Source organism: Anabrus simplex, chromosome X (genome assembly GCF_040414725.1).
Source record: "Anabrus simplex isolate iqAnaSimp1 chromosome X, ASM4041472v1, whole genome shotgun sequence".
In the NCBI taxonomy this organism is placed as follows: domain Eukaryota; kingdom Metazoa; phylum Arthropoda; class Insecta; order Orthoptera; family Tettigoniidae; genus Anabrus; species Anabrus simplex.
The window spans coordinates 203,449,726-203,477,409 of NC_090279.1; the positions used below are offsets into that span (position 1 = coordinate 203,449,726).

Below are 27,684 nucleotides of genomic sequence, written 5' to 3' on the forward strand. Positions count from 1 at the left end.
AGTAAGGGAAGGATTATGGGAGACAGTTCTACCTTGTGCTGAGAGCAGGCACACTGCGTGATGTACAGTACTCTTTGTCATATTTATACTGACATATGAAGAGAAACCAAGATAGTGCTGTACTCCGTACGGTGAGCCATCTGGTGATGAATCACCGTACTACCTACACTTCTACTACTAACTTCTAAATTCAAAACCTTCATTATTGTAGAAGTCTTCCCTCGTGAACAGTCCAGATTTTCTTCTGAAGACACGGAGCAAACTTCTCTGCGAAACGTTAAGAGTTTCACCTTGTTTTCTTGACACGATATGAGCCCAAAAGCCCATATCATATCTACATATAGTGTGTATTGGGAGTGCACAGCTGGAGCTTCAACCTACCATTGACCTTCAGAGAGTGTACCTTTTCTTTTTGCTTGTTAAACGAAACAAGGGCCCATCAGGAGAGGAGTGAGTGCACTGCAGTCTTATAAACTTACTGTACTATGCTGTTGGAATAAATCATAAGCATTACTCATGAGTTCTTAACTGGAGTATACGATCACAGTAATGATTCATTATTTAATTTGTTAGATCCGATGACTATATTCCCAAATACAAAGGTTGGTGCTTCAATGGTGTCAACACCTTTGTACACATGCCAGGAAACAAACCCAGTTTCTCTAACCTATACTACATGTTTGGTTGTTACCTAACGTACATCATGGTACACAGTCCTCTTTACAGATCTGCTATGCTCCAAAGATGAGCGTTGTCTGTGAGCAAACGGTCTAAAGGTGAATAGCCACGAGAGGAACAGCGCAGTTGGATAAAGATTGAACATGCCACGGCAAATTCATCACCATTGTGGTGAGACATGCAGGGAATCAGAGTTGCCTTACAGAATAAAAGCCATCGATGACGGACGCCAAATTGTGGGGGGCATGCCACGGCCGGGCAGCTTTGGTGTCTAGGTTGCTGGCAGATACATACCAAACAGCTTAAGATTTAGCCCAAGAGACACGAATAACGCCTAACACTGTGCTTCACATTCCAGAAAATCACCCAGGCAAGAAAAATTGCACTGTGATGGCTTATGCACTATTTGACAACTGTAGAAATAGCTACATAAAACCTCTTGGAGCACTAAGAGATTGAATGGGAGGCTTTCGAATGCTGTATCATTCTGGACGAGACCTGAGTTCAATCGTACAAGTCAAAAATGATATGTCAATGAAATGAGTGGTCATTATGCATCCCCATATAAAACAGCAGTTTTCCAGAATACCAGCAGTATAAAGGTGGTGGTAATTCTGGTGTATAACTGTGATGGGGTTATCCACAAGGACACACTGTGAATGAAAAGTATTAGAGTTAATTTTTTCAAACACGACTCCTCCCATAAATTTTTAGGGAAATGCTCAGGCATATGTGGCACAATCAGTGGCTGAGTTACATGTTCAGTGGGACTGGGAAGTGGTCTTCCATTTCACATAAGGCCTGGACTTGAGCAACTTGATTTTGATTGGATTCCGAAGACGAGACATTGCTTCTGAACTGTTCCAGATATTCTTTCGGCAGAAAACTACTCCACTCGTCCATTCTATTTAAAAGTCATTGCAGGCCAATAAGCCAGACTTCCATCTTCCCTGCTGAGTTGCCTTCTGCTAGCCCTGATTTCCATCCTCTGGACTTCAAGCCGTGGTCAGTGCAAGAGGGAACGATCTCCAATAAAAACATCAAGCGCTTGCAAGTCTGAAGCATTCCTTGGTGCTAGCAGTGGCAGATTTCTCTACTGACACTGTCCGTTGTACACTATATATTACTGCTGAACAGTCTCCAAGACTGTGTGCTACTGACAGTAGACATTTTGATGACTGATTGGCGCAAATGGTGCGTAATGTGTGCCTGTAACATATAAAAAGGAAATTTAAACCGCTCAAACCACATTCCAGTTAAGAATATTCAATCTGTTTAGGCCTTTACAATTAGCCCCGCAACAAGCTCACTGCTACACTCGGGCGAAACACTGGTAATTTCACGACTGAAAAGGTCTAACAAGCTTGAATGTTTTTAACATCCGCAATTGATGAAATGAATTAGGGTTTCCTTCTGGAAATTTCATCTGACATATTTCAGTTATTCAAACAAATAATTTGTGACAGTATTTATGGCTAGTACTCATCCTGGTAAAGATTATGCTGATCCACATCCGGCAAGTTTGTCAGCTTTTTTAATTCTCCCAATGCTTACATCACTTGAAAACATGGCTTGAAAATGCCAGGTGCAACTTCCAGTGAAATGCTGGAGGTGGGAAGCTAACTGGATCACATGGAAAATATCCTCTATGTTCATGAAATCGTTTAGTTCCACACACCATCCTCCACCAAATTATTATTATTATTATTATTGTTATTAGTCTGAATTGTAAGAATTTTCCATATTTCCCTCCCCCGCCCCTCTTGCTACCAAAACTAAAAACAATTTATGATGATTATGATGCTTGTTGTTTAAAGGGGCCTAAGTCCTAAAAACAAATTAAAATGCCACCACAAGTCATTGTTGAACCTAAGAAAGAGCATTGTAGTGCACTGTTAAGAGAATTAAAAACAATCCAGTCAGCTGGCTAACAATAATTCTTGTGAGGATGAGGTGTTTACATCTGGACCTGTGTTGGACTAGAGCACACACAGTTGTGAAATCTCAGAGGAAGTCTACACATAGAAGAAAACATAGGTAAATCCAATGATCTGCATCAAAATTTAATACTTTCATGCATATTTTTAATATTAAGCATCTCCTCATGGAGGTGTCAACACAGAAACATTTAGACTAAGTTTTGAGCAAAAGCTTGGATGATGTTTTTAAGTGGTTTTGTAAGCAAAAAAAATCTGTACTATACTTTTCATGCAAAATTTCTCAGTGTTTTCTTTCAGATATTTGCATATTAGTGAAGAGTTCAATCAGAGTAATTAGCACAGCAAAGCTTTGCCATCACATGTGAGGTTTGTTGTTTGACTATTTATTCTCTCACTCGGTAAATAAACAAGGAATCAAGCTATTCTTCAACTCCATATTTTATAATTTCACTGGATGGTTTACCTAAAATTTTTCAGAACTCCTGAAAGTGCACCTATTCTTAAGGATGAACAGAACTAGTCACATTTAGTTGCCATAACACCTAAAGGTGTTAAAAGTGAAAAAACATCAAAAAATTCAATATGTAAAAAATACGATTTTTCTCAAATATATAATTTCATGCTGGTTCATCCTCCAGGAGTCCGACTCGTTGGCCGAATGGTCAGCGTACTGGCCTTCGGTTCAGAGGGTCCCGGGTTCGATTCCCGGTCGGGTCGGGGATTTTAACCTTAATTGGTTAATTCCAATGGTCCGGGGGCTGGGTGTTTGTGCTGTCCCCAACATCCCTGCAACTCACACACCACACACAACACTATCCTCCACCACAATAACACGCAGTTACCTACAAAAGGTAGATGCCGCCCACCCTCATCGGAGGGTCTGCCTTACAAGGGCTGCACTCGGCTAGAAATAGCCACACGAAATTATTATCCTCCAGGAGGTGGGGGGGCGAATTCTCTACTTCAAGCAATCACTACTGATATGCATTTAGGGAGTCACCCAGGTGACAGATTCCCTATCAGTTGTTTACCAAGCCTTTTCTTAAATCATTTCAAAAATTTGGGAATTTATTGAACATCTTCCTCAGTAAATTATTCAAATATCTAGTTCCTCTTCCTATAAGTGAATATTTACTCCTTGTCCTCTTGAATTCCAACTTTATCTTCATATTGTGATCTTTCCTACTTTTAAAAGCTCCACTCAAACAACCATCTACTAACGTCATCCCACGCCATCTCTCCACCGACAGCTCAAAACATAACACATATTAAATGTTTAACCACAACTGGTGGAGAAGCCTCGTTTGCCGACCCATCGCTTAAGATGGAACGACATGGGATATGTATGTATGTATGTATGTATGTATTATTGAAAACCACCTATTCAATACTATTAAAGTCTTTAAGACTATAATACAATCATTATATTAAAGTTTGAGCATATGGTACACGTTTCACCTGTCATTGCAGGCATCATCAGCCATAAATTCTAAACTCCAAGTCAGAGCTCTGAGTGAAAGCTACACTACAACTATTCTCATGAATTAACTATAAACGTGTTTCTCAGGCAAAGAACTGGATATTCTTAACAAGGGCATGAAATTCAATTGGCCGAATCTCAACAAAGTGGGCGACCTAATCACCACAGCTGCCAAAATCGAATCTAACATTAATAAACTCCCTACCGACAAACGTAATGATGTTAGATTTGAATTTAAAAAGAAACTACCCTCTTTAGTCAATGAATTGAAAAATAATCCACAAACAGGCCTCAAAAAACAAATAATCGAATTAAAAAACAAAATTAGGAACAATGATATAATCATTACGAAAGCTGATAAAGGGCCCCACCACTGTTTAATTAAACAAGGTCGACTACGTCAATTAAACAGAACTTTTCTTTTCCGATAATACATACACTATAGTAAATAAAGACCCCACACCAAAAATTCAACAAGACTTAAAGATTTTGTTGAAAAGTTTACCTTTCCTTTTGCAAGAGCAAGAACATCAAAGACTTACCCCATCTTAAATTCTAAACTACCAACCGCAATAGCATTACAAAAAATCCATAAAAAAGGAAGTTCCCGTGCGTCCTATTATAAATGGCAGAAACAGTCCCACATATAAAGTTTCAAGATTTTTACATTATTTTCTTAACGAACACTTTAAATTCAACAATGAAGCATACGTAAGAAATTTCATTGATTTCTGCGAAAAATTAACACAATTTAAACTACAACCTAACCATATAATGGTCTCGTATGACATCACCAATATGTACTCAAGCATCCCTATAAATGATACCATAAATATTATTATAACGAACCTTTCCAAATACAGTAATTTAAGCAAATTTGAAATAAATGACTTCATTAAATTACTGAGCTTTGTTTTGAACAATAACTATTTCTCCATCAACAACAAAATCTACCATCAAAAAGGACTGACAATGGGAGATCCCGTTTCGGGCATTTTAGCTAACATTTTTATGGACAACCTAGAGGCTAATAAGATAGTACACAAAATCGTGATGATGATGCTGTTGTTTTAAGGGGCCTAACATCGAAGGTCATCGGCCCGTACACAAAATCAACGGCCTCCACCTATGGATAAGATTCGTAGGTGACACGTTTGCCATCATGATAAACAGCAGCAACAACATTTTAAAGTTCCTTAATGGACTCAATAATAACATTACCTTCACAAAGGAAGATGAAACCAACAACTCTTTAAATTTCCTAGATGTAACCATAAATAGAGCCAGTATTAAATTCAAATTTTGAATCTGTAGAAAACCCACTTTTGCCCCTCTAAGAAAATCTTTGCATCCACATTCTCACAAATTAGCAACTTTCTACAGCTTAATCCATAGAGCGTTCAAAATTCCTCTTTCCAATGACAGCAAAAAAAAAAAAAAAAAAAAAAAAAAAAAAAAAAAGAACTACAATATATTAAAGAACTGGCTAAGCAACGGCTACAAACCATTACACGATATTAGAATCATTCCGTATTGACGGTTTTCACTTTACAAAGGTGAAAAATGAGAGTATCCTCCTAATTCAATACAATAAATATTCCGTCATTAGACGGAGTAAACAAATTCAAACATGTTTCGGCTCGTTTGACCCATCTTCAGTGAAAAATGAGGGGAGTTTGAAATAATTTACATAATATAAGTTGAAAAAATGCTAAAAAACATAATGGAGCAAATGAAAAAACTTTTTCTTAGGTTAAAACAGTTTTTAGTTTCAATTATTATATTAAATTAACACCTTTTTGCTGAATTTTGTCGCAGTGAGTTGTTTTTTGCTCCAGATATTGATGTAAATATTGTATATTTGTATTAATTTTGTTTCCGTCTAGGCTCTCTTTTGTTTGTTACTTGGATCCACATGAAAAAAATGTTTTCATCTTCTCAAGCCCGTTATACAATGTGATATCCAAATATTTTGCTGTTCCTTCCGTTAGGTGGCATCACAATGTAGGACTATGCACGTTCGAACTAGTTTTGCAGTAATCCACTAAGCAGCAGTGCGGTCTATACAGTGGTTTGACTAAAGTGACGCGATTTGTTCACTACAAACTTTTATCTGTCTACTGTATTTTCATGGAAGCCAGAACATTGGTAAGTAAACATGTAAGCAATTACATATAGGACAATAACATGCTGTAGGATTCTCTCAGATGTAGCAAGGTTTTTGTAGAAATTTGTGGTATATAGGGTGAGTACACATAACCACGAGAACCGGCCTGTCCAAGTAGCTTGCAACATTTAATTTATCTTATAGAATGTGATAACTGGCCTGTTTCTATATTTTACACACTTTAAAATGTAACTTCGTTCTCTGTTCTTTAGAGGTCTGAGAATTATGGTGTACAAATATAAAAGACTGTCTGGAAGTCGAAAATATGCAGATTATACTGACCAACAGCTTGAAGAATGTTTAACAGTGATTCAGTCAGGGCAAATGTCGCAAAGGCAAGCTGAATAAGTCTTTAAAATAAGTCGATCAACCATCAAGAGAAGATTAAAAAACAAATCCAGTCAGGAACCGGGTAATCCCAAAGTGTTTACTGAACAAGAAGAGCTAGCCTTCGTGAGCCACTTTGACAAAGCGTGTGATTTTTTATTTCTCTTAGTTAATTGAAATGAATTAGTCACATTAGAGCAGACAAACTAGCACAGAGGTATTAAGATTTTGTTATAAAAATATCTTGTTCAAAACTAAAAATAAGTTGTCTAGTGCCTATCATCTGGTGGTTATTAAAATGTTTGCTGTATGTTTTTCAGTGTATGCGAATGGTGTTATTAAAGAACCTAAGTCCTACTTGGACCCAGAGCTACTTACAATGGTTTTATAATGGGAAAACATGACATGGGTTCAAGTAGCCCAAACACGAGTGTTACTTGGACCCAATTTTCAAAAAGATCCCCTGTACGTTGTGTTCAATACATACAATTAAAACTACTCTCAAGCTTTGAAATAACACCTACAGTTATATAAAATAAGTTATCGGGCCCATTTTAAATTTTTATTTGACTAATAAAGCAAAAAAGTGGAAGAGGACTTGAAAATTGGGTCCAAGTAACCCGTGTTGACGGTAATGATTGTATTATAGTCTTAAAGACTTTAATAGTATTTAACACGTGGTTCTCAATAAATTAATTGTTAAACATTTAATATATTGAATTTCAATACTGTCAAAATGAAAATAGTCACTTGTAACATACCACATAATCGAGCAGCTTGCCTCCTTTCTCCCAAGTCTTCCCAACCCAAATTTAGGAACATTTTCGTAACACTACTACTCCATCGGAAATCATCCAAAACAAATCGTGCTGCTTTCCTTCTGATCTTTTCCAGTTCTCGTATCCAGTAGTCCTGGTGTGGGCCCATACACTGGAACCGTACTCTAATTGGGGTCTTACCAGAGACTTGTATACCCACTCCTTTGTATCCTTACTACAACTCTTAAATACCTTCATAACCACCTCATTAATATGATTACCCCAACGAAGATCATTCCTTATATTAACACGAAGTTAATTACAATATGAGGTACGTTCATCCCATCAAGACGACAATTGAAACAGAGGACTTTCTCTCTTAGTGAAACTAACAACTTCACTTTTCATCCCATTTACATTCAACTATTGTCTGCCGCCCATCTCATTACATTGTTTAAGTTCACCTGCAGTCGCTCACAATCCTGCAACTCATTTACTACTCTATACAGTTTAACATCATCTGCAAATAGCCCTATCTGTGATTCCCTGTTTCTATACCTTTCTTTACAATACTTCTACAGTTTAACACTAACAATCAACATTCAACATGGTTGGGGAGTACTGGGTTCATTTCTTGGTGTTGCCACTATTCAACCAATTTATATCTTAAATTTTCACCCTACAACTAGTCTCAAAGTATTTCCTTCAGTTACCTGTTAAGACTGCCGCGGCATGTTGTGTTACGCAGAGTTAAAGAAGCAATAAGAGAAGAAGACGGTTCAACTTACAAGGTGCAGGACTGACGTCACACAGACGCCGCACACACTGAATACTTTTTGAAGCCAGGACGGGAGGGCAAAGACATGCAGGAGGGCAACCTGTGATGGGAGACACGTACACAGGCATGAGCAAGTGAGAGGTGAAGCTTCACTCGGAGATTGTCGCTCGTCATTCATCTGATAGAAGAATTTCAAAACACCTGGGAGTGGAGAAAGGAGAAAGGTGGTAACTGAATTCACAATAATAATAATAATATGAAAATAGTCTTGAGTAATTCACTCACATGGTTCATTTGTACTAATACTAACTCATTCATCTCACATTTATTTACTTACTTGTGAACCAAATTTACATTTCCGTACGCATACGATTTTGTTTTCTGTGCAATGAATGAAAACTTACAGCCCATACAGTCAAAAGAACATGTAAGATTTCCATTATCAATTTACATCCATTGGCAATGATTTATTGATTACTTGAACATCTATGAAAGCATTTTCATACAGTAGATCAAATAATAAAAATGTTATTGCTTTTAGATCCCACTAATGACTTTTAGTCAGTTTTCAGAGACACCGAGGTGCCAGAATTTAGTCCTGCGTAAGTTCTTTTATGTGCTTTTAAATCTATCAACACGAGGCTGACGTGTTTGAGCACTTTCAAATACCACCGGACTGAGGCCAAGTTGGGGACAGAAGGCCAGCGCCTCAACTGTCTGAGCCACTCAGCCAAGCTGCTAAGAATTTAATGACCCTTCATGCACAGTTGTTCTTAAGAGACCATGAATGTTGCCTTAGGAAAGGATTCTAAATTGTGCTAAAATGAGCGAAATATTCTACAAAGTATTGATACACGTTTAAGTCTCATTTAATACTTATCAATTACGATGGCATTCAAATCCAGTGACTTTCACTACTGTACTAGTGAACCAAACTCTTATTTTAAAGTACTTTTCCCCTAGCATGTTCAACACTGTTCTCTACCAACTTCGATGACATCTAGGAGGTTACACTAAAACAAAATGAAGGAAAAGAAGTTTGTACTTTGGTACGATGAAGGAATAGAAGAGTGTCCATATTTTTGCCAAAATGTTTGCATGACTGAACTCAGAGTAAAGCTTCACCATGGAAAATTTAAAAAAAAAAAAACATACTAGCAATGCATTCCAAGAGAAAAATTCAAAACACATTCCAACAATTGATGCAAAGAACAAAAGGAAAATGAAATGCAATTTTTTCATGCTAGTGAAAACACTTTAAGATGCAGTAAGCACATGCTAAAAGTACACTTTCACTGCTGTCAAAATCTGAAGACTAATTTCATACATTTCTACCCACTATCTTTGTTCTACACAATGGTAAGGATGGGAAAGGAGAAACTGAACAAAGTGTTATCAAAGTAGAGACATGAAATATGCAAATACCACTAGTTTCATATACAGTAAAACCTCTGTCCATGGGTGCAATCCCTACAGTCACCAGTACCAAAGATGGTCTGTGGCAATGTAGTCCAGACACGGGCATGCGCAAATGAGATATGGGAGCGGTCAGGTGGTGTTGCTGCTGTCTATGTATAGTGTGTGTTGTTGCTGCTGCGTGGCACTGAAGTGAAGAGTGACAATTACAGCGCTCTAAAGCACGTTTTTAAAAGGCGATCAGCGTTCATGGATTAAAATCGAGGTTGCCCGTGGCAAAGATGCGTCAATATGTTATCAAGGATTACGTGAAGCTTGTGGCGAGAAAGCATTACCACATAGGATGGTTGCACAATGAGGCAAGGCTTTTTTTGCATGTGAGAATGAGGTCTTGGAACACCCTCTGTACTCACCAGACGAGAGTCCTTGTTATTTTCACCCGTTTCCAAAATTGAAGGAACCCCTCCGAGCCCACCAATTATTTGACGTGGCATCTCAACTCTGCGCAGTAGGACGCTCCATAGTAGTCATCAACAGAGAATGCCTTGCCATCGGTCCCCAACGACTTCCCAACATTTGACATAGATGATTATTCCCATAGGGAATCTGAAATATTTGACCCGAATAAGTAAATTTATAATACCAATATAAATGGTATTATTCCCAACATTTGGCAAAAGGTAACAGACTTTGTGGGCGGCTACAATGAAGTAATGTAATATAATTGTATTTGTTAGTTCATTAAATATCGTGTCCTATCAATATTGCCAATACTATATTTGCAGCCCTCGTAAAATAGAACGAGAGCTTGGATGTTTAAGAAAAGGGATACTTTTCCCTGTCCTTATTTATATGCCCAACTGTATTTTAATGCATAATTCAGTCTTATTTTGACATTAGGTTATATTTTGTTCATTTGTGGGAAAAGCGGTTATATTTTGATCATTTGTGGGAAAAGCATCATATTTTAATCATATGTGGATGATTTGATGGCAGATCTACCTTTGCACATATAGTAGTACGTAGGAAAACAGAAAACTCCCAATGATGAGTAGTTCAATACTTCTCATTTAACACTGTTCAATATGTCTCGGCCCAAGAAAGTAATTCTTTTATTCATAATCAATGTAACATATTTCAAATGTCAATCTTTCATGCTATGTAGAGTTATTCAGTTCTTCTTCTGGGTTGAACCATGTTATTGTTTTCTGTACAGTTCATACATCCGGTTAGTTTCTCTGGCTCAGAGGCCGAGCATTTGCGCATGTCTCGACAAAGATGTCTTCGTTCATGTATAACACCACAACAGAGAAACATGTAGTCATGAGCACATCCCTCTACAAAGAGTTTGTATCAGCTTTAGAAGTGACACAGCAGAAAGGGTCAGAAGAACATGATGATGAGGATGCTTGTTGTTTAAAGGGGCCTAACATCTAGGTCATCGGCCCCTATTGGTACAACATGAGATAAAATGTAATGACAATTTAAAAGTCCAAAATTTATCCACTAACCAGAATACAAAATGTGATGATAAATGAATGGATGAATATGATTTTAGAATAATCAGCGGATCCAACTCACAACACTGAAAGTTAAAAATAATTCCAAAATCGATCCACTGACGAGAATTCAAAAAGACAACGATGAACAATGATAATGAACTTAAAAATAACCAGTGGATCCGACACGCAATGCCTCACCTGTCCAAAATCCAGGTCAACGGCTCCTCATAACGGTGCTTATCGCTAGTAAAGTAGAACCATAATATTTCTCATGTAGCAGTACTAACCAAAAGTAGCATAGTCTCAGTGTTCCACACATTATGGTACTACTCACAAATATTGTACGCCGCACAGGTAACGCAGACCTATTGTGTTCCTCGCATAATGGCACCACTCGAGGGCAACGCAAACCTATGGCGTTCCTCACATAGGTGTACTAATCGCGGGCGCCGGTACTCCCGCGGTGTTCCTCACATAGTGGACCCATGGTGTCGCTCATATAGTGATACTAACCACAAGCAACGTAAGCCCATGGTGTTCCGCAAATAGTGGTACGAATCGCAGGTACTGTAAACCTACAGTGAATCATTCTCTGCTCCTACTAATCACAAACTTCTTGTGTCCCTAATATAGTGGTACTACACGCAAGTAAAGACGACCCATGGTGTTCCCCATGTGATTGTACTAATCACAAGTAGTTTAATTGTTCTAATTCAATCATCCCTTTGTCGCCCCTTTTAGTCGCCTCTTACAATAGGCAGGGGATACCATGGGTGTATTCTTCATCTGCATCCCCCACCCACAGGGGGTGATCAGAAGAACAACTAATTTCAAAATGTAAAACTGCCTATTATTGAGAGCGTTTGACTTCTTATGGTACTTCTCCTCTACCACAGATGACAGCAGTGAAGGTACCAATAAATAAGCTTAGAATGTATGCAGTCCACTAAAAGAGAGCACTAGCAAAACCAAATACTCACACTGTCGATGTCGTTGGTCTTAGAAGCAAGCTCGCGGTCTCGACTGCGTATCTGATCCCGCTGGTGGTCGATGAGACTCCGCAGCCTCTGCAGGACCAGCACGTCAACTTCTGGGCTCGATGCATGAGCTGCGAACACCCTTCACCGTTATTATTCTAATGGAGGGAAACCACTGCCAACATTTTCAACAAATTTCTCGACCATACGAGAGGATATGGCTACTACAGAGCAGTGAACTAATCACTGTTAGTGTGCAAACCCTCAAATAGTCCCTGGAACGGAACATATACCCTGGACATTATGACAATGCATTATGGTAGGAAATTCCTATACACAGAAAAAAAAGAAAAAAGAAAGGTAATGGTACAAACTCAGAATACATAAAACTTAACAATTAAATTTTTTTAAATTGTAATAACATGCCGTATACATTGGAGGTTCAAAGAATGGTGTCAAGATCAACTGACTAGCTTTTGCTGATGATTTAACAATCCTTTCTTGGATTGTTCTTGTAGAACAGATCAATCTTTTGTAACAACAAGCTGAAAAGGCTGGACTTAGGATCTCCTTTGAAAAGACCAAGTACATGACTAATATCCCCACAGCTCCCCAACAACTAAAGACAAGGTATGGTAAGATTGAAAGAGTTAACAGCTTCAAATATCTCTCTCTGAGATTGTGCAGATGGAATCTAATGAAAGAGAAGCTAACAATAGTTCGCGAGATAGGATGGCTGCAGCGTTTCGCAGAACACACTAACTGTACAAGAAAAAGGCAATTTCAATGCAAGCTAAACTCTGACATTACAACACTGTGATTAAACCCGAATGTCTCTATGGAAGTGAACGCCTCTGAATTACTGGAGAGGCAGGGATGAGAGAAGCTGAGAAGTTTGAGAGGAAGATCCTTTGAAAGATAATGTGCCCAAAGACTGTGGCTGGACAATACAGGTTGAGAGGACGGGAGGAACATTATCAGAAAACCGAACGACTAATGGAATCCATCAAGAAGCAATGACTCAGTTCTATGGCCACCTATTTAGAATGGAAGACAAGCGGTTGACTCAGAAATTTTTTACCATACTCAATAGTAAACCTAACATGTGATAAGTGGTTCAGGGAGGTCATGAAATATCTAAAAAAAAAATTGGACTAAATCGTGAAGACATTGTTAACAGAACCAAGTACCAACACAAGATCAATAACTTCAAGGGCTTTCATGAAGAAGAACAGCAGAACAGCGGGTGGACAGCAGAAAGGCTATTGGCTTTACTTCGCACCAACATAGATAGGTCTTATGACAAGGATGGGACAGGAAAGGGCTAGGACTGGGAAGGAAGCGACCATCTTCAGGGCTGTCGACAGTGGGGTTCGAACCCACAATCTCCCGAAGACTGGATACTGGCCGCACTTAAGCGACTGCAGCTATTGAGCTTGGTGACAGTAGAAAGGAGACAGGCTGCCAGAGAGGGAATGCAACGATACTGCACTGCAAAGAAAGCTTCTAAAAACGTGTAAATGTTGCTTATTGTGGTCTCTAATGGCTGTAATATTCCAATAACTTCGTTTCCTGAAAAAGATGACATGAAAAAGGAATGCATAATGTGATTAATTCTATCATAATTAGCCCTTGTCTCTTCTTTCTATTACATACTCTTCTCACACTAATCTTTCTATATATTTATCCCATAATACATCCCTTTTCATATTCGAAACTCTCTGAATTCGACATTTATTTTTACCTTTCCGTTATCTATATTGGGACGGTGTCTGCCATGCTCAGTGGAATGTGCCTGCCTCTTGCTGCTATCTCCCTGGGAGCCTCTGGTGATTACCAGAAACTTCAAAACAATTGGGATCCAAGAGTGTTCTGGGCATATCAGCTTCCGGACTGTTCTGAAACCACTACGCTTGTCTATTTAAGGCAGGCCGGACAAGCTCAAATGGTTCAGTTAAAAAGTCAGTCTCAGCCAGTGCAGTGTAACAAGTGCAGTTCTGTCCATGAAGTGTGTTTGATCTGTTCTGTCGGTCATCGAGGAATAGTCTCTCATTTTCAGCTGCTGTGAGCTAACGTGTGTCTCTCTGGTGCAAAGGACAGCAAGCGAGGTGTGTTGTGAGTATACAGACAGTATGCAATATACAGGAACGAAATGGTTTGAACACAAGAAGAGGATGCCAATGAACAGGTCTGCAAGGAGGAAATTTGAAAGACAGGCGGAAAGAAGTCAACCTGGGGGAAGACCGAGAAAAAAAGTGGATTGATGTACTGCAGAGAGGTCATGATTGGGACAAGTTAGTGGAAGAAGAGTGGTTACAATGTTAGGAAGAGATGAAGGGGACTCGTACACCTCACCCAGGCAGCTGGGGACTGTAAAAGATGATTATGACGATTCTATACCCTAATAACTCTAACTACTACTAGGTTTTAGACTGCTAAAATGTTTCTCCGATTTATCTGACACAGGATTTTTTTATTTGATCCTATGACCTTGAACAGAGAAAATGAGCACTTCATGAACTAAGCTACACAACTAGCTCTTTCTCTGAATTGCACTGTATCCCAAAACAGACTAGCAAGAAATCTCAAAGCTGTGCACTTTTTGGAAAATCAAATAGCCCACTCGGATATTTCAATTTTTGCAATAAACATTAATTTTGCTAATACTGTTGCTCTTAATACTAATACACTGGCATAAATGAGAAGAACTGGTGCAAGTGGTCTGATAAGCAAAGAACAGCATTCTACACAAAATGGAAGAGTACTAGAAATCCATAAAGGAAGTGTTAATCGTGATCCTAACAGATTGGGAAGATATAACAACAAAAGCTACTACTACTACTACTACTACTACTGAAAGAGCAGGTCTACAAATCTCTTTTGAGAAGACAAAGTATGAACTTAAATACATCAAATCTAATTAAAGCCAATTAAGGCTTTCACGGCTGCAGATCAAAAAATCATGGCATTAGAACCAAGCTTTTGTATTATTAGACCAAATGTTTGGGCAGTGTTTTTTCCCAGATTGATTCTATTTCTGTAATAAACAATGTTATTGTTTTTATGTCCCACTAATTTTTGATGGTTTTTAGAGATGCCAAGGTGCCAGTAAATCTACAGACACGAGGCTGATATATTTGAGCATCTTCAAAACCACCTGACTGAGCCAGGGTCGAACCTGCCAAGATGGGGTCAGAAGACCAGCGCCTCAACCGTCTGAGGCATTCAGCCTGGCCCTACTGCTGTGTTTTTTAGATCAGTTGTAAGTGGAGAAATTGAGCACCAAGGATGGGACTGTTTACAGGACCAAGAAGGACTTTGACGAAATTCAAACTCCAAACATAGACGAGAAAGCTGTCATTGATGAGAGGGTGAGAGAAAAGGACATGAAATTCAGCCTTTGCCGCACATCATGCAAATTAAGATCATTCTCCTACCAGGTCAAGTACCGGTTCCTACTGATGCTACAATACAGAAGTTAGGTCAGAGTGCCCACACACACATCAGAGACTTGAGCAAGAATGGGAATTTTCAGTGTTCTCCCCAGAAATTTTCATCAGCCGGGTGGCAGGAATGAGAAACCGGGAGGGGATATGATAAAATTTTAATTCATTCTACTCAGGGCATTAACAATAATATTAGACGGGTAAACATTAGCTGCAAAATTTTACAATTTTAGTGCTATTATAACAAACGAGATGTAACAGTATTTTGAATTCTAGTGTTCTACTGCTTATTCATAATTATGTAACACCAGAGCTTACCATTCGATTGGTGTGGAGTGCCATATGGGTTTGTGAATGTCAAAAGAAATCAAGTGTTCGCATGCAATTGTACGCTAATCCATACACCACATGCACATGACAATATGCAAGAGTCAAGCTAAACATTTAAACTCCGATGTAATTGTGCTGATAATAATGAAGATTTGTAATTTAAATAAACAGTTTTACAGTATTTACATTTTAATTTGGGATACCCAATGAATCAAATATGTATTAATATTATGTAAGTAATACATAACTAGGTTTGTTAGCAGGGCGGTCTGTAAAAACAGCAGGGTGGTGCGCCCATTACAAAAAGTCCTAGGGAGATCACTGATTTTGGAGGTGGAGCAAAAGGAAAGGAATTTTATAATGAAAATTAAAGGGCCTAAAAAGGTTCCCAGAGATTAATTCACATTTCACCTGAGTTCAAGCAAGGGGTTTTTCAGGAAGTTCGAAGGATATCAGTGGCATGAGAAAGAGAAGACTCGCGTCTTATGGGCAATCGACAAGTACGGGGGTTGACTGTCATCGTGTAAAGTGTACGTATCAACACAGAATAACAACAAAAATTATTTAAATTTTGGGCATGATACAGTTACAGAGCAATACATTCAAAGTTTTATCAGTATTTTACAAGCATGAGCTATATCCTTAAATGAGCAACATTGTTGGTATGATGAACACACCCACCTATTATCTGGAGATCTGTCACCTCGCTTTGCATTGCATCTCCATTGAATACAGCAAAAATTAGTACAGTAAATGAGGTTAGGGACAGAACAAGTTTCAGGACAAAAGTTGCAAGGATTCCCCCTGAGTAAGGGATAACGTTTCTGCAGAAGAGCAACTGAGAAGTCAGAGGCTGAGGAATCTAGTACGAAAGGAAAACGCATGAAAAAAAACCACCTTGAAGAAGGAACATAAGTCTCTACTGTCTTTGTAGTTCATAGATGGATGTACCAACAACAACAAACAGAACAAGAACATGAAGCATAGGCCAAAATCAAATATCTATCATTTTAAAAGGAGATTGTACACAATTTCTTTAGTCTTGGTTAACCAAATCAACACAGAAAAACAAGAAAATGGTTTTAAATTTTGCACATGCTATAGTTACAAAACAATACACGTTGTCAGTATTTAGCATACCTGAGCTATATCCTCAAAGGTATTAATACAACGTACAAAAGAACGTCGCTATGGTGAACACACCCACCTGTGTCATCTGGAGATCTGTCACCTCGCTCTGCAAGCGAAGATGACAATTTACGATTTTCTTCTTGTAAACGTGTTACCATGGCAACTAACTCTCGGGATTCCTCTCGCCAGTGTTCTTCTATTTGTTCCAATTCCTGATTTTCAAAATAAAGAGAATGTAAATATTGAAACAGCATTCCCAAGAAGCACACAAGGCGGCTGTTCATCGTGGTACGGAATATAAATAATTTAACAAGAAAACGGATTTTGACATTTTAAAAAAATTCTTCGCTAACGAAGCATCTTAGAATTAATACGACAAACGACACGACGATGAATCATCACTCTTACCTTCTCAAACCTCTGCCGATCTTCTGCCTTCTCTATTTTGTCATTTTCCAGTTGCGTTATTCTGGCTCGTAATTCTTGAACTGTTGTATTTTCACGTTCATTTCTCGTAGCTAAACCTTCTAAATGTTCTAAAGCATTAATGACTTTAGGCATCAAACTAGTGACGGCCTCTGCACCGTATGAATCGATTATTTTTTCGAATTCCTTTCCAATTTCCGAAGCAATATCATAGACGTCAACTACGGACACCTCCTGCTCGTATTCTTCCATAGCTGGTGCAAGTTCTAGCTGGAACGGCATGAAGATTTAGCTAATTCTCACTATTTGACAAATGTAATCACATTACTCATCTGACATTTTCTCTTCTCTTTCCTGCAGCTGCAGCCCACACCGAACCCACACAACTGTAGCTCAGCAGATTACCGACAGTAACACGCCCTGTTGGATTCTCCCGAACCTATTTGACCGTACGCTTTCCATTGCTTCCAAACATACTTCCCTAATTAATTAAAGAGTTAAGTGTCCAATTAAATTTCGAGTAAACACTTCACTAATATTTGAATCAGGATGAGGTCCACCCAACCATTAATTTTTTTTAAAATGCCATATTTATGAACTACCTTTACTTGTTCAATGAAGGGAGCTGGTTAATTTACCTTATCACGGTTTTTATTTTTACCTCAGAGTGTCTTCCAACAAAGTATAATGCAATTCTTAGATTATTTAATTTTATTTCCTTCATAACATTATTGATTACTCTCAAATCAATGTGGCATTACCTTTAAATACCTTGCTCATGAAGTGCCTTAAAGATTTTAGTGTTGTAACATTTACAAGCCTTGAAATGCAGGAACTGAACGAAAAAATTACATCCCAAGTTAATCATACACCTAATGAAAGGAAAAGCTAATCCAAATGTCTAATATTTCATCTTAATAAATATTTCAAAATTTAATATTATTTGTTACTGACAAAATCACATTATTTGGAACGATATTTAGAAATTAAGAATTTACTTTGATGCCACACAAAATTCGCAGGTTGCCATATTCCTTCCATTTTCATCTTCTTCATCGCCGAAAAGTCCGATCGAAGAGGTGAGCTGAATGTTCGTATAGTTAGGGTATTTTACACTTTCATCGGGGTAATGTCGTGTATATTTAATGGTAGTGATTTTATGTATATGGACTATTTGTCACTGTTGGTTAATAAATGTTTGAAAATGAAGTTAAACCAATAGGTGTACTTACTGACCTAACCTTCTCTTTTAGGTCAGTATGCTTGGACGTTTCGGGACAATTGTGCCCCTTTTGGGGCAACACCAACAACAGCAGGTTAGAGGAATGGCAACTTTAAAAGCAATTTCTATTCGTTTGAAGTCTGTGAAAAACATTCAGAAGATCACACAATCCATGAAGATGGTGTCTGCTGCCAAGTATTCCCGGGCTGAGAGGGAACTGAAACAAGCTCGACCCTATGGTGAAGGTACTAAACAATTCTATGAAAAGGCTGAGGTTGTACCTGTTGGTGAGGCCCCCAAAAAGCTGCTTATTGCAATTACCTCTGATAGAGGTCTTTGTGGTGCTGTCCACACACAAGTGTCCCGAACCATCCGAAATGAGCTGGCCGAAGATGGTGAAAATATTAAGGTTATTTGTGTTGGAGACAAGTCCCGTGCAATTCTCCAGCGGTTATATGGAAAGAATATAATGCTTGTTGCCAATGAGATTGGTAGGAAGCCACCCACCTTCATGGATGCCTCCAAGTTGGCCGTCCATGTCTTGAACAGCGGCTATGAGTTCCAGGCGGGTAAGATAGTATACAACAGGTTTCGGTCAGTAGTATCATATGTAACCTCTGATCTACCAATATTTAGTATGGATGCCATTAGTGCTGCTCCTAAATTACCAGTATATGATTCACTGGATGATGAAGTACTCAAGAGCTACCTTGAATATTCATTAGCTTCACTTCTGTATTACTCCATGAAAGAAGGTGCATGCAGTGAGCAGTCATCTCGCATGACTGCTATGGATAATGCCAGCAAAAACGCCGGAGAGATGATCGACAAGCTTACGTTGACATTCAACCGAACTCGACAGGCTGTCATCACCCGAGAGTTGATTGAAATCATCTCGGGAGCTGCAGCTCTGGATTAAGTTGCTACTGATTGATAATAGTAGAAAAGAATTGAAGCAACACTTGTATAAGCTAGATAGAATTTCCTCTTTATTTTCATTTTCAGCTGTGAATATAGTGATGACGTATTGAACTCTTAAAGTTGCTGGACTTTGAAAACTGTTACTCTGTTCTTAGCCCCATGGCAAGGTATGTGTCACTACGAATTTACTGTACATTTAGAAGGAAAATATGAATGTTTTGATCATTTGTTTGTAGCTAAAATTGATGTATTTGTCTTCAAGCCCCACATGCAACATCTTAATTGTGTTCACTACATCAATTTTAGTTGATATCTTAATGATCAAACTTAATTTGATAAAACTGTTGTAAGAAAAACAAATCGTCTAAACTGATCCATATGTTATTTGGAAATTTACTAAGTTATGTCTGTGATTGTCTATTTGGAAATAAAACTATTAAGTTACCAAAATTTTTATCGGGTGAGCTAATTTGTGCTGTGGAAAGATTTCACTTGGAGTGGAGTCAGAATGTCATGGTACATGCACACGGAGGAGTTTTGAGTCTGCTGTATGTACTTGTCTGTTGCAGTCCCTTGAGGGGTGACATTTCAGTCTGTAACTGTCAACTAGGTGATTGTCATGTGTTAGCTCTCTAAACTGCATTGTCTTCCACTTTGCTATGCCTAGTTAAAGAATTGTAAGTATTAGATTAGTTAGAATATTAAGTTACCCGAGTTAACACTTGTTTGTTCTTTTCCAGTACTCATATTATCCCTTTGCGATCCTTTTCCCCTTCTTTGTATCTTTTAACACATTGGAGACGCCGCTCGTAGAAACTATGGGCGCGCTATACCATTGCTGCTGACGAAGTTCTGAGAATCTACTGTCTAGTTTTCATTATAGCTGCCGTTTCAGTGAGCTGTGACTTCACTAGGATACTGTTCAATGCTTCTATAAGCATAAAATGTACTAGTTACGAGCATAAATCGAGAGCTCTTCTTTCAAGGCACGTTCCTACATAACCTGAGGCGCGACATCATTGACTTTCAGTTGTGAAATGAGCGGGATAGTACGTACGGTACATGCGGACAGGAAAAGTGTGTGTTTGGCTTGTTTGTGAATATTTAGCATATCTAAAAGTGTACAAAATATCAACAGCGAATCCATAATGGATGTTCTTATGGAAGACGTGAGTTCTGAAAATGAGGATAACAATTACACACTAAGTGAACATGATGATTCTGGCGCTTCAGGCAATTAAATGTAGATAATGAGCTAATTTCAAACTGGTGTGAAGTGTAACATAGTTTTATACTGCTTCCTAAAAATGTGGGTGTTTCCGGTGTACAGATAACAACCTGCAGCAACTTGATGCAACCCCGTCATCAAATAATGAACAGTGCGGAACCAAATTACGGGTTGTAAACAAGGTTACCAGTGCCAATTGACCAATTACGTTGGAATCTGTATTGGTGTGTTACTGTAGATGTGTCAACAATATTAGGCAGATTTTGAAATATGAACCCAACTGGCAATCCATAGCTGCTTCAGATTTTTTTTTGTTTGTAAAACTTATCTTCATAAATTTATATTTAAAAATAATTGCTGCATTATTATGATAATTAAGCTCATTTTTGTGTAGAAAAAAGTGTGATATTTCTAAATATTCCAAAAGTTGTTATAATCATGGCTTACCCTAACATTGAAAAAATTTCAAAAACCATTAAAAATCCTGCAATTTCTGGAGGATAGCACATTCAAATATGGCCGTTTGCAATGTGTTAATACCTGTCTTCCCCGTTCTTGTCTTTATTCAGCTACCTTCTTATCCTACATTTCCCACATGACTTTAGATCTGTTATGATGGACTCTCAACGAGTATTGATGTCCACCATCCTGGTGAATACAGGAAGAAGAAACAAGCTTGTCAGGGGCTGGGGAGAAATGGATGTGTGTAGAGAACTAGTATTGATGAGGAGAGAGCCTGTTCATTCATTCATTCATTCATTCATTCATTCATTCAAAGACGGCAGTGTGTGAAGATGTTGAGATTGTCCTTGCCCTTTTGTGTTTTCATGTTTGTCCTGGTCTCCTTTTCTATTGCTTCCTCTTCCATGTGTCATTGTCTTTATCCTGTTCCGTGTTCCATTTCATGATTTGTATCTTTCTATATATAATGTAATTCAACATTACTTGTTCCTTCCCAATACTTACAAGTTAGTTATTAATACATTGTTACAGAATATCCGTACACAGTGACAACGTGTGAAGTTTTAATTTTATTGTTCTGTGGTGTGCTTTTGGCCTCGATTATCCCACTTTTTGTGGAAATTGCTAAGTTTCGTATTTATTGAGTCTTTCCAAAATAACCTTGGGACAGGTTTTTGTTAAATTTGTATTTTTTCTGTCATTTATTTACGTGTATGCTTGTTGGATTAAGTGTTTTACATTTGATTCGTAAGTGTAGTTTGAAGGAAGAAGTTTGGCTTTATATTCTAGAGAAGTCGTTATGGTAAAGAAAATATGTAATTTCAGTAGTCTACCTTGGTCAGCACATTAAGTGTTGAGTAAAAACACATTAAACATGTTTTTGCCTTATTGAGCCATCTTCAGACTTGAAATACAGTATAAAGTTTATAGAAATACTCTAGTAAAACACCACTCTAAAAGTCCAAAAGAAATAATTTACCTTGAAACGTTTTAACTTATCGTAAACATAAAAACCCAGACATAATCAAAAAATCATACAGAAGATAGTCACTACTGGTACTGTGTCAAAACTGTGAATGTGACAATGTTCTTCCAATCAATCCATTATTTCCCTTAAGACTGGTCACGGCCTTCCAGCCACATATTGATACGCAATCCAGCAGAACAATTTTTGTAGAGTTCATTTTCCTGTGCGCATGTGTAAAAGAAAATGAACCTTAAATTCATCATAATTTAGGAGTGGGCACATATGTCATACATTCCTACAGTACAGTACAGTAAGGTTTATTTCACCGGGCGAGTTGGTCGTGCAGATAGGGGTGCACGGCTGTGAGTTTGCATCCGGGAGATAGTGGGTTCGAATCCCACTGTCGGCAGCCCTGAAGATGGTTTTCCGTGGTTTCCCATTTTCACACCAGGCAAATGCTGGAGCTGTACCTTAATTAAGGCCATGGCCGCTTCCTTACCACTCCTAGGCCTTTCCTATCCCATAGTCGCCATAAGACCTATCTGTGTCGGTGCTGCGTAAAGCCCCTAGCAAAAAAAAAGTTGATTTTCGTTTACACATGCGAATAGGAAAATGAAATGAACTAAATTGTTCTGATGGACTGCATATCAATGTGTGGCTGAGAGGCGTGATCAGTCTTAAGTGAAATAGCGATAGGAAGAGCATTGTCACATTCGCAGTTTTGGCACAGCAGCGATAATATAAACAAACTTGTTCTTTAAGTCTTTATGAGAAAGTATCAATAGCATCAAAGTTATCATGTAGAAAAATTTGTAAATTGGCAATTAGAAAAAAATTGAACGAAATATGTTAACATGAAAAACAAAAGAAATGTAGCAAAAAACAGAGACTGCCAAGCAGGTCAGTTGTTGATAGAGTATTTCTATAAACTTTACTTTTCAAGCCTGAAGAAGGCCGAACAGGGCTGGAGCATCTATCTCTACTGTGATTTTACTCAACATTGAATGTACTGACTCAGGTGGACTACTGTGATTACATATTTTCTTTTTCTCTAAAGTCAATACGGAACAAATATTTCGTGAGTTGCAAAGTAATTTTGATACGGTACAAGTTTATAATAGCTCTTCACCCAAGACAGCTAGTGTGTGCTGCAGTTGCACACTGGTGATGCTTAGTTATGATTCTAACTGTTCATGAAAATCATTGATTTCTTTACAGCGTTAGGCAGTGGTCTCAAAACTCTACTCTTTTGAATGGCCAGATATATGGAATGTTGGGAGGGTTGCACGTGGGAATGCGACAGTTTTCTCCAGTGTACTATTACTCATCCGTTTATTCATCTGAGTACTTGGTATATGTACTAATAAGTAATTTATAGGTAAGGAAACACATTATTTATGAACTACTTAAATATTTTATCACGGAAATTGCATATAAGTGACATTTTAATTATTGAATGCAGTAGGTCCTTGCAGCATGTTGCATTTTACCATATTATCGATATAAGGATACACGCCTTTCTTACATGCCCAATAACTAAAAGTGGGAAATCTGAACTACGGTACTTCACGAGAACCCTTTTAAAAGTACCATAACACTTGCTAAGGTCGACAATACTGGCTAAAAATTAATTTAATTTCTTGTAATCTTAACTAAGCTGACGAGCAATAGATGGTACAAGTTTCAAGGTAGGTCAGTGTTACCATTTCTACTTCAGTTTTGTAGAACTATTATATTGGCTAAATTATATCAAAAAAGTGCTGTTTGTTGTAAATGTTTATTATTCTAGTGTGTTTTTAAAAAGTCATTCAAAAATTAAAATGTTTTCAGTTTCTGTGTTGCTTTTATGATTATGATACACGTAAAGCACATCGCAGGTCACAAATTAGTACCTGGTGGGTGACGTGCAGACCACGAGATTTGAGACTGTTTATTAACTTAACCACTGTGGTTTGATTTTATAATGGTCCATATTGACTACAATCTCGACTCCAATAAATACACATTATGTTTAAAATCAGCCTTATCAACACTTATGAGTTATTTAATTAATTGTCACCTAATACACCGTACATGTTTCGAGGACATTATTGTCCCCTTCCTTTGCACACTACCAAATATCTCTTGGACCTCTTTACTTATTATTAAACATCGAAGTTCTAAAAATCTCGTAATTGAAATCTGTGTCATAAATATCATAAAAGAACTACATAATTCTATTTACAATCTTCTTAAAATGTCATTGTGACTACCTTTGAACTATAATTAAAGCAGTCCGACCCTGCGGTGTAGGGGGTAACGCGTCCGCATGTCACTCAGCGGCCCCGGGTTTGATTCCCGGCCGGGCCGGGGTTTTTAAATTGTAAATGATTAACATCCCTGTCCTGGGGACTGGGTATTTGTGTCGTCCTTAACGTTCCTTTCCTCACATTCAACACTCTACACGCAGGTTCCTATCATATTGTGAAAGTAGTGGCAAAAGATCTGCAGAGGTCGACGCCACGAACAAATATTAAATAATAATAATAATAATTAATAATTGATTTGAAACTGCTGGCATTAATTAGAGCCACTCTGACCGATACAAAATCCAAGGTGAAGTTCCACAGATGTCTCTCGCATTCCTTTGACATCAAAACAGGAGTCCGACAAGGTGATGGGCTATCGCCGATACTCTTCAACTGGGTTCTTGAAAAAAATCATCAGAACCTGGCGGATGAGATTACAGGAAACCAACTATAGTCCATTGAGAATAGGAACCAAATCCAAGGGGATCGCAACAGACTGCTTAGCATTTGCCGATGATATTGCTGTTCTCTCAAACGACATAGAAACCGCTAGAGCTCAAGTTGAAATTTTAAAGGAAATTGCTGAACAAACTGGTTTGCAGATATCGTTTGAGAAAACAGAAGTAATGACCAACATCAAAGAGGCTCCTCCAAAACTCCATACAAAATACGGGGACATCACCCGAGTAGACAAATTCAATTACCTGGGTGAGATCATCATGAAAAATGGACTGGACAAAGAAGCACTTCAGGAGCGAGTACGCAAACTGGAAATAGCCTACCAAACATCCCGATCAATCTACAACAAAAAATGCCTTTCCCAAAACACCAAGATACGTCACTATGAAACCGTTCTGAAGCCAGTAGTTCTATATGCAGCCGAAACCCTGTCTCTAAATGCCAACAAAGGCCTCCTTGAAGAACTGGAGAAAAAAGAACGCAAAATTGTGAGAGGAATCTTGGGATCAAAGTACAGAAATGGAATCCATCAAAAGAGATCCAACGAGGAAGTCTACAGTAAAATAGAGAAAATTACCGACACAATCAGAAAAAGACGGGCACGATTTTACGGTCATCTGAAAAGAATGGACAGAAGAAAGTTAACTAAAGAAATCTTTCACTTTTATGATTCAAACCACAATTCCCTGGTTTAGAAATACCAAAGAAGACCTGCAAATGCTACATATCTCAGCTGAAGATACCCTTAACAGAGATCTCTTCCGCAAGAAAATATTGACGAACGGGCTAAACAGAGGCGAGCAACCGAAGAGAAGACACGGTACCCCTTGGACAGAGGAGCGTAAGCAGGCCCACTCACAAAGAATGAGGGAAATTTGGGCTCTAAAGAAGGCCAAGTTCAGTGTCAAATGCAACAAGACTTAACGTGGTCCTTGATGGCTCCAGCGAATTATATATATATAATTAAAGCATCTACAAATGACATTGGGGCTTTTCTACAACAATGTTTGTGTTAACTTTGTTGATGTGAAGCTAGTCTTTGTAAACCGATGGCAAGATATTGCCGCAAGAAAACGTAAACAGGAAGTTCAGGATTTTATTTTTATAGCAGAACTGTACTTGAGAATAATAATTTATATACATAAAATAAATAAATATGTGAACTGGATTAAAGTCACTTGTATATATTTAGCAAAGCCGAGCTTTCTGCCAGATTGCATTGCCCTTCATCAGGGCACGTGAATGTTTGCCTCTGACAGTGATCAGAGAAATTCTTCGAAGAAACGTGGAAGTCACGGCCTCCCCATTAACCGGACTCAAGGATAGTCGCGCTGTTCTGTGGTGGTTGGGAGGGAAGTTACTGATTCACCGCCCTCTGTCAACAGTTTCTTGACTGCGTCACACTGTGCCATAGTGGTGTTTTGCATGTATGCAGTTTGGCAGAAAGCTCACCTTTGCTAAATGTATATAAGTGGCTTTAATCCAGTTCACATATTTATTTCTTTATTTTAATATAATAAGCCACGAAAACCTACGTTCATTAATTTATGTACATGTTGATTTTATAAATTAGTACTTTAATTTAAATACAGTAAACTGAAACAATTACTTAAATATAAACTACTGTACGAGTCATTTTCTACATTTTAATGCAAAAAAAAATTAATTTTTTGAAGTAATGTAACTCCCCTTTATTTTGGTTAATGTAGCTTTTACTGGAACTACTTGATGCTGAGAAGCTGTTTTAAAACTTTACCATAATCACACCATATTTGTGTTCTTGAAACTGATATAGAAGGCCAAGTTTGCTTTGTCAACACTTCAGTTGTCTTCGTTGTTAGCTTGGTTCGCTTCACACGTCAGTGCCATGACTTCCTGACTTCACTCAACCTCTACCAAGTGCTTCTATCAATTTGGAAGAATGTTTAGCAGATATACTGTAAACAAACTTTTTGTCAGTCGTTGGACTGGTCTGCTGCTGTTCAATTTATCCAGGACTGGTCTGCTGCAGTTCAATTTATCTGTACACCGCCTGGCCGTCCAGATTTAACCTGCCAGTCTCTTTAAGTGAAATATAGGTCATCACTCGTATCACTTTGCCACCCATGTATGTTACTTCTCGCCTTTCTTCCTAATCTGTTTGTAATCTTGATCCTTCAGTCTCCTGCAGCTAATTTTCCTGTGTACGCAACCAACCAACTTGTCTCCCCTTCAAGATCAATGTCTCCAAATAGTTCCCTTGCATTGCTTGGTCCAGTACATCTTATCAAGTTGAAATTGTGAACAGTAAGTGCTTTGCATAACTTGGGACACAAAGTATTTTTTTAACGTACTTTTTGACAGTCTTCTCCCAGTTGTTAAGAAAGAGATGGGATTTCCCCCAGGAAATTCAACTATAGACCAGATCTTCACCCTAAGGCAAATTTTAGTGAAGGCAATTGAATTTGGGATTGGCACACATCACTTCTTCATTGATTACAAAGCAGCATATGATAGAACAGACAGAGCAACTGTATCACGCTCTGATTGAAGAAAATTGGTAAGACAGGTGAGAATGACAGTGCATGAGACACGAAGCACTATAAGAAAGTGAGGAATGATTCTGATATATTAGATATTCAAAATGGGTTACAGCAGAGATGGTGATGGTGGTGGTGATTATTGTTTTAAGAGGAAGTACAACTAGTCAACCATCCTCTATATAACACTAATCAGAGGGAAAAATGGAAGGGATCCGACACTTCGAAAAATGAAGATATTGGTCAAAGAAAGGCAAGGGCC

At 38.2% G+C, this 27,684-nt stretch overlaps 2 protein-coding genes across 3 annotated transcripts in view; one reads left to right on the forward strand and one right to left on the reverse strand.

Annotated features, from left to right (window-relative positions):
• The window catches only part of Rilpl (Rab interacting lysosomal protein like), a 67,038-nt gene extending 49,305 nt beyond the window's left edge, over nt 1–17,733 (reverse strand). For both annotated transcript variants that reach the window (XM_067158577.2, XM_067158576.2), the window contains exons 1-3: nt 17,339–17,733; nt 17,007–17,142; nt 12,027–12,154 (exon numbers count right to left, since the gene is read on the reverse strand). In XM_067158577.2, coding sequence (XP_067014678.2) covers nt 12,027–12,154; nt 17,007–17,142; nt 17,339–17,638 — 564 coding nt within the window. In that variant the 5' untranslated portion in view covers nt 17,639–17,733. The remainder of the gene's footprint in view (nt 1–12,026; nt 12,155–17,006; nt 17,143–17,338) is intronic.
• Nucleotides 17,734–18,366: 633 nt separating this feature from the next.
• On the forward strand, nt 18,367–19,949 carry LOC136885903 (ATP synthase subunit gamma, mitochondrial). The gene is made up of 2 exons (XM_067158592.2): nt 18,367–18,435; nt 18,610–19,949. The coding sequence occupies exon 2, from the start codon at nt 18,616–18,618 to the stop codon at nt 19,495–19,497; it is 882 nt and encodes a 293-aa protein (XP_067014693.1). The 5' UTR covers nt 18,367–18,435; nt 18,610–18,615; the 3' UTR covers nt 19,498–19,949.
• The last annotated feature ends 7,735 nt before the right edge of the window (nt 19,950–27,684 follow it).